Below are 15040 nucleotides of genomic sequence, written 5' to 3' on the forward strand. Positions count from 1 at the left end.
CGGGAATAAGACAACTGTCTTCATACTCCAGTAGGGCATGTGATCCTAAGGAAGGTCCTTTGTGTTTTGTATCTCAATCTGTAAACATGTAACCTAGACTCTCCCAAAGGGGAGTAAACAACTGTCTACATACGCCAGTAGGGCATGCGATCCAGGGGAAGGTCCTCTGTGTCCGGTCTCGGTAAGCATACTCTCCAGAAGTAGTATACAAGAACTGTCTATATAGGGCTGGTGTAGCCAGGCTGCTGTATAAAACATCACTGAGCCCCTATCTTTTACGTGAGGAAGGTCATCTGTGTCCAGTCTCTGTAAGCATACTCACCAGAAGTAGTATACAAGAACTGCCTATATAAGGCTGGTGTAGCCAGTCTGCTGTATAAAACATCATACAGTCCCTATCTTTTACCTGAGGAAGGTCATCTGTGTCCGGTCTCTATCAGCATACTCTCCAGAAGTAGTATACAATAACTGTCTATATAAGGCTGGTGTGGCCAGGCTGCTGTATAAAACATCATACAGTCCCTATATTTTACACGAGGAAGGTCATCTGTGTCCGGTCTCTGTCAGCATACTCTCCAGAAGTAATATACAAGAACTGTCTATATAAGGCTGGTGTGGCCAGGCTGCTGTATAAAACATCATCCAGTCCCTATCCTTTACATGAGGAAGGTCATCTGTGTCCGGGCTCTGTCAGCATACTCTCCAGAAGGAGTATACAAGAACTGTGTATATAAGGCTGGTGTAGCCAGGCTGCTGTATAAAACATCACCGAGTCCCTATCTTTTACATGAGGAAGGTCATCTGTGACCAGTCTCTGTAAGCATACTCTCCAGAAGTAGTATACAAGAACTGTCTATATAAGGCTGGTGTAGCCAGGCTGCTGTATAAAACATCATACAGTCCCTATATTTTACACGAGGAAGGTCATCTGTGTCCGGTCTCTGTAAGCATACTCTCCAGAAGTAGTATACAAGAACTGTCTATATAAGGCTGGTGTAGCCAGGCTGCTGTATAAAACATCATACAGTCCCTATCTTTTACATGACAGATATTTTTAGACAACAGCTCCTTCAGTTTGATTTCCCTCCTGTAGGATTCCAACATCTCCAAGGTAGCTTCTTCTACGGAAAGAAAAGTAACTACCAATGAGTTCTCAATCTTAATTTTGCAACAGCATGTGCCTACCTGCATTGGGATTATATAGCATTATTTAAATTGAAATTGGGAATGCCTACCTGCATTGGGATTATATAGCATTATTTAAATTGAAATTGGGAAGATATTCCTGATACTTTTTCTTCATTTTGGGAAAATAAAGCACTTTGTAGCCAGGGGAAGCAGCCTGTATTCGGCTGTAAAATAAGGCAAAACTCATAACTGACTACATGTACATGAATTATTGTATTTCATTTTAGACTATATATGACTATATATGACAACTCTTAACCATGTTAACATTTATAAAAAAAATCAATTGTAAAATTCAGTTTTAGATCTATACAAGCACATGGTTGTTTTTTTTCTCTATCAAATTAAATTCTCTTAAAATTGTATGATTAAGTGTACATAATACATTTTAACATAGTAGTAGTGTGGTTCATTTAATAAATAATTTAATCATATCATTAAATAGATGAAATTTTCTAAACAAATGTTCCAATTTTCCCAGGCAACCCCTCTCCTTAATAGATCTTCACATTAGATACCGTAATCTAAACAATTTGTTTGGCACAATATATGTACTTTCCAGAACTAAGATAGTCTGAGATTCAGAGATTTCAAATGTACAATATATAAGTGCATGAAAATCAATTTACAATAGAACCTGTTAAAAAGACACCTTATCCATCTAGAAACTTCTCTAAACCAGACCTTCTTTAGAGTCCAATTTAACATGATCGGATATTGAAACTTTGTCATCTGAAATCTTGTCTTTTCCAAACCACATATATTTTGTTCTTTGTTCAATTTCACCGTATAACAAGATCTGATTTTTGAAACATTTCCAAAATATACTGATCTACTGAGAGACTTTCATATAAAGAAAAACAAAGGTTTGTTTTTCGGAAATTACAGATCACAGGAAGCATATGTTCAATTTACAACAAATACTGTAGAACATAAAATGTTTGTTGTGTTTATTGCATAAAAAAATCTTGTTTTTTTGTGGTTGCAACCATAAAAATGGTTGCAACCACAAAAAACGAGAATTTTTAAGTTAAAAAAAAAATAAGTTCTACAAATTTAATTTATTACTTGACTACTGTTCATTTATATGGGTAATCACAAAATTTTGTTACACAATACGATCTAAATTGCTTCAAACCATTAGGGATAGAGTATTTAAGTGGGACGGAGAAAGTTGAATGACCGTTTAGTAAAGGTGTCTGAATTATGCAGGGTTCTGTTTTGACAGGTTACTGTGTTTTGTTTAAACTTTACTTAATGCTTACCAAAATCTTTGACTTTCCATGTTTGGAAAAGAATGGGGTTGCAATCTGTGGACGAACACTGTGCCTTGTGACGCACCAAGTCAGCAACACCTCTGAAAATCTCTGCCATGGCTTCCATTTTATCTACAAGTTTTCTCTACAAAATATGAAATAAAAAACTTATCATCTTAGAATTTAAGTTAACCAATTTGACAGGGCTCAATGTAAATTTGTCAAATTCAAATTTCAATTTCGACTGAGGGATTAAGGATAATTAAATCTGTAACTCAGAGTTCATTTTTTGAAACTGAATTACCTGGTAGACAGGAACATTTTAATCAGATAGTATTTCTTTTCAAATCTTTACCACAATATCTTATTGATAGATAAATGTGTACATACTTTTAGATTTTATTTTAGTTTCCGTTGAAGACATTTCCTGAAATTCAAATTCTTTTGTTACTTACCATTTTGTCAACAATATGCAACACTTTGTTACAATGGTCTTCAAGAACTTCTGGCATTTCTGCTTTTATCAAAGTTCCTTCCTCCTCACTTCTCTGGGATTCTTCTTCTTTAAATCTGTTAAAATAATATGAGCATCTTGTTACTCTCAAATTGTTTAATTTGTGGACGGTTGATGATCCAAAACATCATATACATGTACAAAGTTATCCCCCTTGGACCAATGAAAAAATATATATTCCCACCAAAATGATAAAAAATCAGTTTTTCCATAGGTGTTTGAAATTCTGACTGTGAATTGAGATAAAAATCATATAAAAAAATAAGGGTATTACTATATAAAAAAAAGAATTATATAGTAATACCCTTATTTTTTTATATGATTTTAATCTCAATTCACAGTCAGAATTTCAAACACCTATGGTTTTTCCTCATAACTTTGATGCAAAAATAGAAAATTTATGCATATATGATTCCGTCCAAGATAGTTTCATTACTTATCAAACAAAATGTGCATGCAAAAACTCGATTTTAATCTCGCTGAATTGCTCAGTACAATAACAGAGAAACTGGCAATGTTGGTTACTGACATTGCCTGCAGTTTGACGTTTGCAATCTCATTGATGGAAGCTGTTCCCTCGGTGTTGAATTTCAACCACTTCTGGCACAGATTATGAAGGTCAGCTGCTGTGTCTTTTACTTTCCTGTGGCTTCCTGTTAAGCTGGAAGTTCTTTGGAAAGATACTGGAGAACCTGTAAAATGGAAAAACAGACATTGAGATAATCACGAAATGATGAAAAAAATCGTTCATTGTACAGTTGTATATGCATAATTTTTTGTTGAGCACATCATGCATCACAATCTTATTCTCTCCGAAATACCATTAGTCTTGACTGGTGAGAATCTTTCCTCTGATCCATCTGTAAAGGTTGTTTTCTGCATAGCTCTTCATTTATTGTTATCATGCTGCCATGCTCGCGTCAACGTATTATAACGGTCTTAAATGTTTGTAACTTAGGAATCATTTTAAGCTTTAGTGCGACCAAGAGTGTAACGACTTTCGGTATGTATCGTGTTGTTACATTAAAACAAGACGTTACAGTAAATATGTTTCCGAATGTGAGGTGCACACAGAAATAAAGAAGGGGAACGCCTTTTTTTACTCTCCTTGACGATTTGAATATTTTTTACTGTTTCTGCAGGAATATGGATGTGACAGTTATAGGGAGTTGCATGACAGATCTCGTCAGGTTATTTACTTGATAATTAAGTATTTTTGTCACATGCAGGCTTTGTGATCCATTTCGAAAACTGATCGGCTGCTCAGTATATTCAAGGACTTAGTGGTACACCACAGGGTCTTGTTGATATCATATTAGTTGAAAAAAATGGGAACAGTTGCACGGCAATGGCTCAGTAAATGTTTAAAACAATGCGATGATAGTTATTTTGTTATAAATATAGCATTTGCTACAAAATATCAAAATATCAAAATATCACCCCCAACGTATCAACTTTTTTTTAATCCGTATTAAAAAGACCCTTTCATGCATAGGAGGGTACGTTGAATCAATATATACAGATTTTTATACTTATATTTATTTAACATCAGACCACTGTGCTTTCATGCGATGTACACTGCCTAATTGGCTGCTGACTGCTATAATAAATAATACAGATGTGGTGAACAAATACTTCCATGTCATAAAGTAGCCTTGGACATTTATATTGTGATAATTTTTTTTGGATATTTTTAAATTACTTACGACACTAGTAATATAACAAAAACAGTGTAAATAATTTTTTTCATAAAAAAAGAACGATGTTATGTTTGAAACAAAAACGTTCTCAACAAAGTGTAACATGTACCTTATTAAAGTTATCTCCTGAAAGAGGCTTTCTATAGTCTACTGAAATGATAATAATCATGATCTAATAATTCTTTTTACTGATTGAGATTTGTGTATCTTCTGCTGATTTGGCGAAGCAAAGGTCGAGTGAACAAGATATTTTTTTGTTAAAATACACATTTGTATAAAAGGATCTTTCTCAATATGGAATAAAATGTATGTGGAGTTCAGAATTTACGTTACAATATCACCCATCCTGATTCAAAGATAATGAAAAATGAAGTCAATTGTGAATATATTTTTTTCTAGCTATGTACCAAGATTACCCAAGCCAGGTGAGACCCTACATGGTACCAAATTTGCAATAGGATTTGGAGGAAAGGGAGCTAACCAGTGCATTGTTGCAGCACGATTGGGCGCCAAAACAGCTATGGTAGCGAAGGTAATTGTAATGGATCACTGTGACATCAGTGGGTGAGGCCTATTGTGTTCAATTTAATTCAGTCATGTTTTTCAAATAATTATGAAAAAAACCATCTACATGAATTATATCGTCTTGAGAATCATAACGATTTCATTTTTACATGCCTGTGAAATTTAACATTTGTAAACTTTTTTTTTAATTGAATTTAACAAATTTAGCAAGGGTGACCAGCTATATGTATCTTTGAATTTTGATGGTATATATGAAAAGATGTATATTTCCTTTTAATGCATAAGATTGTACTTTTTTTTTTTGATACTTATACAGTGCCATGAGAACACAAGCTTACATTAAAATTTCATTATTCTGTCACCATCTGCCATCTGGCAGTATAAAGGGGCTTGGCTACAGTTTTGTTTTTTTGTTTTTGTGTATGTGTTTGTGTGTGGGGGGGAGGGGGTTGAAATAAATGGAATTTTAAAACACATTGGCTGTGAATGAGGTAGCATTAAACGTAATGAGCAAAGGATACACTTATTGCAATTATGTGGAATAATCATGATCTAAAATCCATTTTAGGTTGGTGATGACACTTTTGGAAAAGACTACATTCAGAATTTTAAGGACAATCAAGTTATGATAGGTAAGCATCATGTAACATTACTGTACTCCAAATACATTTTTACACTATATATCTGAATTATTTTAATCTTTTCATTTTTATCTTTATTTTCATATTCGTAAAGGAAACAGTCTTTAAAGAGGTTTAAAATCAAGTAAGGAGCATGCGAACGAACATGACAAACAACAATCACCAGTTTTCATCCTTCCTTCTATCACAGTTTTTTATGACATTGTCAAGTGAATGACATCATTGCTGTACAATCAAGGAGTCAAGCTGTATAAGTTATTTTGGCCGATAGGTTTGGTAATTGATTTGTATAGTGGCATATTTCTGCCATCGCGTTGCCGACTTACGACTTAACGATGTTGACATAATCTCTTAATTATGTCGACATAAAATGTGAAGATGTTAACATAAACTAAAGAACATGTTGACTTGCTAAATTATTTGCCAAGGTAATAAATCCAAGATAATTGTCTTGTAAGTCGGAAACTCGGCTTTATATCGTGTTTGTGCTCAGATGTGACACTGACTTGTCAATTATTTATGCCGACATCTGGTCTGGAAACTACAAGAAACAGTCCTGAAACCCCAGCACGTGGTTCAGGACTCTTTGGCCGGTTTTCAGATCAACCCTGGAAGATGTCATGACAAAATTGAAGGCTCTCTGTGCCCCACCTTGTGGATGATACAAATTGTCTTGTGTGATTTTTTGATATAAATCAAAATTAATTATGCGTGTGGCATCATAACGATAAAATTGACGAGCTTTGAAGTCTGGTGTCGCTCCTCTTTAACCTTAAAAGGCTAGGTACCAGTGCAGCGATTGGTCAGATTTTTTTTACCTGAAACCAATCAAATAGCTTTTTTGCCGTGACATATAAAAAATGATAGTCCATGGCTGTAGAGAACATAAGTGCAGTGTAAAACTTGGGATTTCAAGGATGCATCATCATTGACAAATATTAAGATTAATCAGATTGATTAATTAGTATGATGATGGTTCTTTTTTGAAATTCTAAGAAACTTGAGCTCCCAAATAATAATAACTGAAAGTCGAGCTTTCTGGACTATGATTTGAAAAATGATTGAGTTTACTGGTAAATAGTCATGTTTGTTATACATGTATATACTTTTTGAAATTTTTCAGAGCATGTTGAGGTTACATCTGCAGCAGGCACGGGTGTTGCACCTATATGTGTAAATCAGGAAGGTAAGACTACTACTTTTAAAATGGTTTATACATGAATGTTGATTTTATTTTATGTAACAGGAGCTATCTGATCGCTGTCACTCACGCATGACCAGAAGTTTCCACCACTCTATTCCTCTGTGCAATAATAAACTATAAATTGCTTTTTCTGTATAAGGTTTGGGATCAATCTCTTTGCTAAATAGGTTGAACTAAATTCCCTGTCAAGATTTGGGATGCTACTTTTGTTCTTTTTATAATTTTTCATGGAAAGGTGTCTTTAAATGACCTTAGCTGTTGATAAGACGTAAAACCCTATACATTTGTATAACTATGATTGGTCAGATTACTATGGGGGGAAAAAGTTCATCGTAAATTTACTCACATTCTTTGATAAAAAGTATTTTGAAATTCAAATTTTTGAAGTTGGTATCAGTTTCATTACAGATTTATGAAACATTCCTGAAATTTCTTTTTAGCTCCAAACAGCCATGCAAAAAATATACATACTTCTTAATAAAAAAAAATCAAAATTAATTTTGAAATGGAAACTTCTTTCAGAACCTGTATATCCCTGGTATAATTTCCAAAGCCTTATCATGATACTTTGTACATCATATTTTAACATTGTCATTATACATTTAAGCCAGTCTAATTTATCACCATATGGGAGTGTATGTGTTGGTCAGATTATACAGGGTATTGAAAAATCTGGTACATGATTCATCAAAAGTCAAATACCACTTAACAAATTACATAGAATTTTATTCTTAATATCCGTACAAGAATTTAAATACTACATATAATGTAAGGTTTCACTGTATACATTTCTACATTTAGAGCCGGTCTAAATAAAAAAAACTGTATTTTGAAAGAACATAAAAATTGAAAAATGTTGTTGTCATTTTAAACAGATTATACATTTACTGTATAAAAAGAGGATATATGTGATAAAAATTGTCATTTTTAGGACAGAATTCCATTGTTATTGTGGCGGGAGCAAACCTATTATTAACAGAGGATAATGTCCGGGCTGCAGAGGCTGTTGTCAAGGAAACCAAAATTGTCGTCTGCCAATTGGAGATTCCTGCACAATCAACACTTGCAGCTTTAAAACTTGCCAAAAAACACAACGGTAAGATTAATAAATTATGCACAAAAATCTAAAGAAATTATAAAAAAAAATCACTTTGTTAAGGTACATGAAGAAATGTTCAGGTAATTGATAAAAACAAGTTGTTGCATATGAATGTATGGGCCAATGAAACAGTCCCTGTTGTCAGAGGATTTGCAGAAACTTTACTCCCTAAACTTGCTTCAGAAATACCCAAATTTTTAGTTAGTGTTTCTACTGAATTTTAGATTTGGGGGTATATTTGATACATTTTCCAGATTCTGTACCCCTTAATTTAGTTACATCAGGTAATTCTTGAAAACTGGGGGTACAACCAACTGTTTTGAGAGTGAAAAATATCATTTGTGGGTTTCTTGGAACACTGTTATTAGCTATCAATAAGAATCAATACAACACTCTTTAGCTTAGATCAAAGTTACATAAACTGTTCTGTACTTTGTAAGCCAATTTGATTTCAGTCTGTTATTTTAGTGTTTAAAACGTATAAAAATAATCAACGTAGTGTTGAGTATATGGTTTTGAGATTGCACGATAAAATATATAGGGAAAGCTGACAAGAAAATTATGTTATTTTAGTGTTTAAAACGTAAATAAATAATCAATGTAGTGTTGAGTACATGGTTTTGAGATTGCACCATAAAATATATAGGGAAAGCTGACAAGAAAATTATGTTATTTTAGTGTTTAAAACGTAAATAAATAATCAATGTAGTGTTGAGTATGTGGTTTTGAAATTGCACCATAAAATATATAGAGAAAGCTGACAAGAAAATTAACTGCCGTGTAGAATTGATAGGATCATCTTACTGCAAAATTTGTGAAAAGAAAGTGTTGCATAATTTACTCTGGAAAACAGAATATATAACCCTGTATACAATATACTGTATATTTAGAAATTTTTGCCAAGATACATGTTTGCCAATCCTGGATGATTGGTGTCCTGTGTGAAAACCTGCTTTCTCATATAGTTAATTACTATGCACTGTATATATTGTGTATATCGTTGTCATGATAAACTTGCCCAATTACAGCGGATGAAAAAGTTAAAATGTGGCAAAAAAAATATTCCTTAAATAAGTAAAACCATGATAAATAAAATGAAATTGTGAGGTAGAGAATTATCAACTAAAAATATATTTGTGTTTATTTCCAGTGAGGAGTATTTTCAATCCTGCTCCAGCACAATCTGGACTTTCTGACGAGTTCTTTAGTGAGTGTCACATCTTCTGTGCCAATGAAACAGAGGTAACTAGGGTTTTTCTTGTGTGTAGTAGCTTGGTCTGTCCAATGTTAGAAATCTCCAGTGGTTTTGTACTGTAATGAGGTATGAGGAATAGTTTCTGTTATATGTGTAATTATCTCCTGGACGGATCTGCAATGCTGGAAGTTGAACTCAACCTCTCAAACAAAATCAAATTTTCACCATATTCTTATAAATTTCAACCCATGCATCAAATGCTATATGCTGCCTACCTTTCATGGTCCATAATTGACTTGATCAGCATCTCCATCAACATTAAGTTTTTGCATTTAACTTAGTTTCTCGGATATGTGCATTGATGGTCAAAGTGGGGCTCAGGCGAGACATATCAATCCGAATGGCTTGTTATTGTAACTTGTTGACTTCTGGTGGCAGGATCCAGATGTAAACATTTTACAATTGGAATATTAACTGAGCTGTAATTGTATGCTAAGTGCTCATAAAATGGTCAATTAACATTTCAAAGATAATTTATCACTTGATTAGGAATTGATCTTTGGCACAGAATCTGAGTTTGAGAATAACAATGCTTTTATTAATGAAGGCCCATACCTACTGGTTGTCTATGAGGTGTAGTGCAATTTGAACAGCTATATATGTGTAGCAGAACTTGACTGGGTCGATCATCGTCGACCAGATACCTCAATTGGTAGAGCGTCTGTCTAGAGTTCGGAAGGTTCCTGGTTCAAACCCCTGTTTGGCCATGCAATTTTCCTCTCCTGTTACAGTGGTGCCTGTGACTAACCCTTGTTTCAAGCATTTGATGTATGTTTGGCAAGGGGATACCCGAACCTGGGTTGTAGATAGTTGTGTTTACGGGGGAGAAGACTTAGAAAAGGAGGGAGGAATGTAGCGGAACTGGATTGGGTCGATCATTGGCGACCAGATACCTCAATTGGTAGAGCGTCCGTCTAGTGTTCGGAAGGTCCCCGGTTCGAACCCCGGTCTGGCCGTGCATTTTTCTTCTCCCGTTACATATGTAATGCTTACAGTACTGTCATGTGTTTTATCTATTTTACTTACGGTATTCCGTAGATTGCGACACTGCGATCACCCATTCAAGTTCGTTACATATATGTGTTATTGTGCAGGTTCATATATAGTTGATCTTTATAATTTGTAAAGTAAAATAATTTTTTTACTTACACTGTATTTATTTACTGTAAATAAAATCTGAATTCATTTATCAGATACATGTATACACACTGATTGGTAAAATCTCAAATCGGAGAAAGAATCCAACACATGGGAAACTCTAACGTTGAACGACACAATTAAGAGTAAACTTAATTTACATTAAGCTATCGATTTAATATTCAATGTAACATCAACGTATTGATTTAGTTCTGATATTCATCACTACGTAGGCGGAGATCCTGACAGGTTTACCAGTAAAAGATATAGAGGGCGCCTGTAAAGCTACTCTGGCCTTGCTGGACAAAGGCTGTAGCGTGGTCATTCTCACACTAGGGGTCATGGGGTCAGTGTTTGCCACTCAGGAGAACCGGAAACCGATTCATGTAGCGGCTCAATCGGTCACTGCTGTTGATACCACTGTAAGTATATAGTATTATATGTATGCTGCATCAATATAATACTCTCTATTAACAATAATAGTGATCTCTAACCCAATAATGTAAGGATATAGAATTATATGTATGCTGCATCAATATAATGCTCTCTATTAACAATAATAGTGATTTATAGCCAAATAATGTAAGGATATAGTATTATATGTATGCTGCATCAATATAATACGCTCTATTAACAATAATAGTGATTTATAGCCCAATAATGTAAGGATATAGTATTATATGTATGCTGCATCAATATGATACTCTCTATTAACAATAATAGTGATCTCTAGCCCAATAATGTAAGGATATACATGTAGTATTATATGTATGCTGCATCAATATAATACTCTCTATTAACAATAATAGTTATCTCTAGCCCAATAATGTAAGGATATAGTATTATATGTATGCTCCATCAATATAATACGCTCTATTAACAATAATAGTGATTTATTGCCCAATAATGTAAGGATATAGTATTATATGTATGCTGCATCAATATAATACTCTATAAACAATAATAGTAATCTCTCGCCCAATAATGTAAGGATATAGTATTATATGTATGCTGCATCAATATAATACTCTATAAACAATAATAGTGATCTCTCGCCCAATAATGTAAGGATATAGTATTATATGTATGCTGCATCAATATAAACGATAGTGATCTCCAGCCCAATAACATAAGTATATACTGTATAACATGAAATGTTCGTTGTGTATAAACATTCGTGGTTTTAGTGGTTGCTATTGAACCGCGAAATCAAATACAGCGAATTTGAATGATATACATGTCTACTGTATGCTAATATAGGATAATCATGAAATTGTGTACCACAAAACGTTCTAAATGGCTTTAAACCACGAAGGAAAGTACCCACGAATATTTTGTGTTACACAGTAAGTATTATATGTATGCTGCATATACTCTTTATTATAATGATAGTGATTTCCAGCCTAATAACGTAAGAAACAAGTATTATACATATATGCTGCATATACTCTCTATTACAATGATAGTGATCAGCTCCAGCCCAATAATATTGGTGGGAGATATACAAATTGGTTCCTTAAAAAAGTTCCATCTGTGTGTGTGTGGGTGCCCTGTCTAGAAGCAATTCTCTCTGTAACTGATGAAGGTTACTATGTAGAACTGTATGGGCACATCATTCCAGTAGCCTAGTAGTTATGGAAACCATGAGCCAGAAATGCAAAATTCTTGAGCATATCTCGATCTCGAAAAAATGTTCAAGAGAACTCTACAAAACATTTATTACATCAATATATAAGGGTAGGTAGGTGTGTACATTTTGTAAATAAATTTCATTTTTTATAAGGTTTATAAAGGAAAACATATCTGGCTTTTAACAGTGCTTCCATGAAAATTGCGAAAAATAGTTTAGGGTTGTCACAAAACATTAGGGTAGGTAGGATTACTGGGAACAAACAATATTATTTTATGTTGGCCTTGAATATAAGATAGTTGACTGAAAATTCAGTAGTGTTTGCCTTTATGGTAGTCAATTGACTCATTAGTTACTAAAATAAAAATTTCACCGTCTCCCTCCTTGTATTCACTCATTTGCTAGTTTTTTTTACACCTGTGATAGATCAAGGTCACTGTAACTAAAAATAGGATTTTAACTTTCATATACTTTGTCATCACTCTAGCTGCCATTTCTTATAATTTTTTGATAAAATTTTACACGTTTGCACTAGACTTGCCTTTAAAATTCAGCATAACTGTTACATTCCAAGGTCAAGGTCACTTATTAAAAGTATAATTCCAGCATCACCCTGCTGTACTTTCATGAAATTTCACATACATACCTTTAACAAGTTTGAACATTGTTGCATTCAACCCAAGGTCAATGTCATTTGTTACTAACAATAGTCTTATTAGCTTGCAAATCCTACTCTTCCTTAAAAGGCTGTTTGGATTACCTTTATATATGTTAGGAATTTTCTGTTTTGAATGATCGTATAATTTATAAATGAAGTTCATACGGCCTCATAGCTGAATAGGTGTAGCAGACTGGAGGGTGATTGTGTGATCTTTGCTGATGTTTTTTCCAATTTCTCAAGACCAGTTTTAAAATCAGTTTCTTCACTCAGACGTTTGATGTATTTTAGGGTGCTGGTGATGCCTTCGTTGGAGCGCTTGCATACTACCTATCCAACAGTCCCTCACTGACCTTACAAGAGATCATACAGAGGTCAACTGAGGTGGCAGGGGTCAGTGTTCAGTCACCTGGAACTCAGACAAGTTTTCCCTGGAAGAAAGACCTACCACCAAAGTTGTTTAGTTGATATACATACATGTGGTTAATTTTATAATGAAATAAATAAAGAGTCTATGTATTGTAAGAAGTCTTTATGTCTCTATGATTGAACATCAGTAGGAAAGTACCATTTAAGCTTACCTGGCCTAAAGGGGCCAGGTGAGCTGAAGGTCATGGCCTGACATCTGTCGTTTTACAAACTTTTGTTCGTCTTTTATCTGTCTTTCCCTAAAACACATCTTGTTCAAAAAGACAAAAGGGACTTTTGACTAAATTTGGTCTAGAGCATCTTTGGTTTCAATGCAACTCATCAAGGTATGATGTAAGAGTGTGGCTACTCTTTGGCAAGAGGGATGGGGCCTAGAAATTTGAATCCATGACTTTATTTGCCTGGAAATTCCACTCTTCCTGAAAGGCAGTTGGGATTGCCTCTATATTTGTGTTAAATTTAACTGAAAACAATTCCTGCTATACAAACACAAAGAAACATTAATGCATAAAAAGACAAAAATGCCCATGTTACCAGCATTGGCTCTTGGGTCCAGCTTCACACTTCGGACTTAGGTCATGCATCATATGTTAGAAACGCAGGAGAAAACTATTATATAGACATAGCCCGTTGTTCAATCCTATTAATATACGACCTTGAAAAAAATAATTGGAATGAAACGAAATATCTTGGAAATGTCAGAATCCCCACCCGAAAGCTAGATATGCATTGCTTGGCATCAAGAAATGAAAACGACCACCCTGCTGGGATTAGTATGAGGTCTGGCCCTACCACTTGTGACTTGTCCCAAAGAGATCCTCACCCCTTAACTATTGGTGCCTGTTTTAGCATTGGCATTGATTACTTTTATTAGTCCCTTGTCATAGCACGGAAACGGTTGATATTCCTTCCTTTTAACCATATAAATAACAGTGGCTAGCACGGAAAGACAAAAAAAAAAATCATGCTCCTTGGTCCAGCCTAGACCCGAGCTACTTAGTCCCACGGCAGTAACATGGAAATAATTGAGATTCCGAGCTTATAACCATACATTAATGAGAATATTTAGGCTTCTTGTAGATTCGTTTTTTGAAAGGTGGGGTTTAGCTTGTGCTAAAAGTCTGAAAATTATCACAAGCAATACGAAGTAAGGAGTCACCAACTTAAAACAAATAAATTATGAATCGCCAAAGAGACCCAAACAAACGAAACAAAGCAAAAAATTAAATGCATCTTATTACCATTTCCCTCATTAAGGGTTCATCGATTGTACTAAATGTTAAAAGAAAGAATACCAATGTCTGGAGTGTTCTGAAAGAGACAGTTATACTTGTGCACACATCGTTACACATAAACATCATTTTTTCAAAAATTAATGAACAGGACAAAGGACAACGGCCAAAACCTCACCCATACAATGCAATCACATGTCATATTCTATGTGTCACACCGTTCTGCAAGTGATCCCTCAATCAACTCAACGTGTTGCTTAGATATGTCGTTCTAGTTCTTTCAATTATGTTAAATGCAGACATAGATGACAAAAATACTTATCCATTGTTTATGTTTCTTTGATAATGACAACACATAGTCAATTGACAAAATGTGATTTTTCAAAAGCAATACATCATATCACGTCATATTTAATTACTTCGGTTTATCCTTACACGGATATCTACAAATGGTAGCAAGTTAACATCTCACAAAAATAATGAGAAGACACAATCATTCGTATACAGATTATGTTATATTGTACTTTGTTTATTCTATTGCATAAAAGTCATACCAATGGTCGGTTGATTGA

General features: G+C 34.2%; 2 protein-coding genes and 1 non-coding gene across 3 annotated transcripts; 2 read left to right on the forward strand and 1 right to left on the reverse strand.

Annotated features, from left to right (window-relative positions):
• Positions 1-699: 699 nt before the first annotated feature.
• Positions 700-3888, reverse strand: LOC110446829 (cyclin-dependent kinase 2-interacting protein-like). Its single transcript, XM_021492145.1, has 5 exons — positions 3780-3888; positions 3488-3650; positions 2900-3014; positions 2454-2589; positions 700-1121 (listed from the first exon to the last, which is right to left on the reverse strand). The coding sequence occupies exons 1-5, from the start codon at positions 3838-3840 to the stop codon at positions 925-927; spliced, it is 672 nt and encodes a 223-aa protein (XP_021347820.1). The 5' UTR covers positions 3841-3888; the 3' UTR covers positions 700-924.
• A 129-nt stretch (positions 3889-4017) lies between these two features.
• On the forward strand, positions 4018-13318 carry LOC110446830 (ribokinase-like). Its single transcript, XM_021492146.1, has 8 exons — positions 4018-4148; positions 5058-5190; positions 5752-5815; positions 6948-7010; positions 7960-8124; positions 9278-9369; positions 10753-10941; positions 13099-13318. Exons 1-8 carry the CDS (start codon positions 4105-4107, stop codon positions 13273-13275), a joined length of 927 nt encoding a protein of 308 aa, XP_021347821.1. The 5' UTR covers positions 4018-4104; the 3' UTR covers positions 13276-13318.
• On the forward strand, positions 10266-10338 carry Trnat-agu. Its single transcript has one exon. It is a non-coding gene; the product is annotated as a tRNA-Thr (tRNA).
• Positions 13319-15040: the final 1722 nt, after the last annotated feature.

The sequence above is a fragment of the Mizuhopecten yessoensis genome, unplaced genomic scaffold, assembly GCF_002113885.1.
Source record: "Mizuhopecten yessoensis strain PY_sf001 unplaced genomic scaffold, ASM211388v2 scaffold3015, whole genome shotgun sequence".
In the NCBI taxonomy this organism is placed as follows: Eukaryota; Metazoa; Mollusca; class Bivalvia; order Pectinida; family Pectinidae; genus Mizuhopecten; species Mizuhopecten yessoensis.

What these genes read in the sequence shown, in the direction of transcription:
- LOC110446829 (XM_021492145.1), bottom strand. Translation starts at nt 3,840, where the DNA reads ATGCAGAAAACAACCTTTACAGATGGATCAGAGGAAAGATTCTCACCA. An exon ending in AACGTCAAACTGCAGGCAAT is followed by an intron (nt 3,015 to 3,487) that starts GTCAGTAACCAA and finishes TTATTTTAACAG; the next exon opens with ATTTAAAGAAGAAGAATCCC. An exon ending in ATGGAAAGTCAAAGATTTTG is followed by an intron (nt 1,122 to 2,453) that starts GTAAGCATTAAG and finishes TTCTTTCCGTAG; the next exon opens with AAGAAGCTACCTTGGAGATG.
- LOC110446830 (XM_021492146.1), top strand. Translation starts at nt 4,105, where the DNA reads ATGGATGTGACAGTTATAGGGAGTTGCATGACAGATCTCGTCAG. An exon ending in TGCATGACAGATCTCGTCAG is followed by an intron (nt 4,149 to 5,057) that starts GTTATTTACTTG and finishes ATTTTTTTCTAG; the next exon opens with CTATGTACCAAGATTACCCA. An exon ending in TCACTGCTGTTGATACCACT is followed by an intron (nt 10,942 to 13,098) that starts GTAAGTATATAG and finishes GATGTATTTTAG; the next exon opens with GGTGCTGGTGATGCCTTCGT.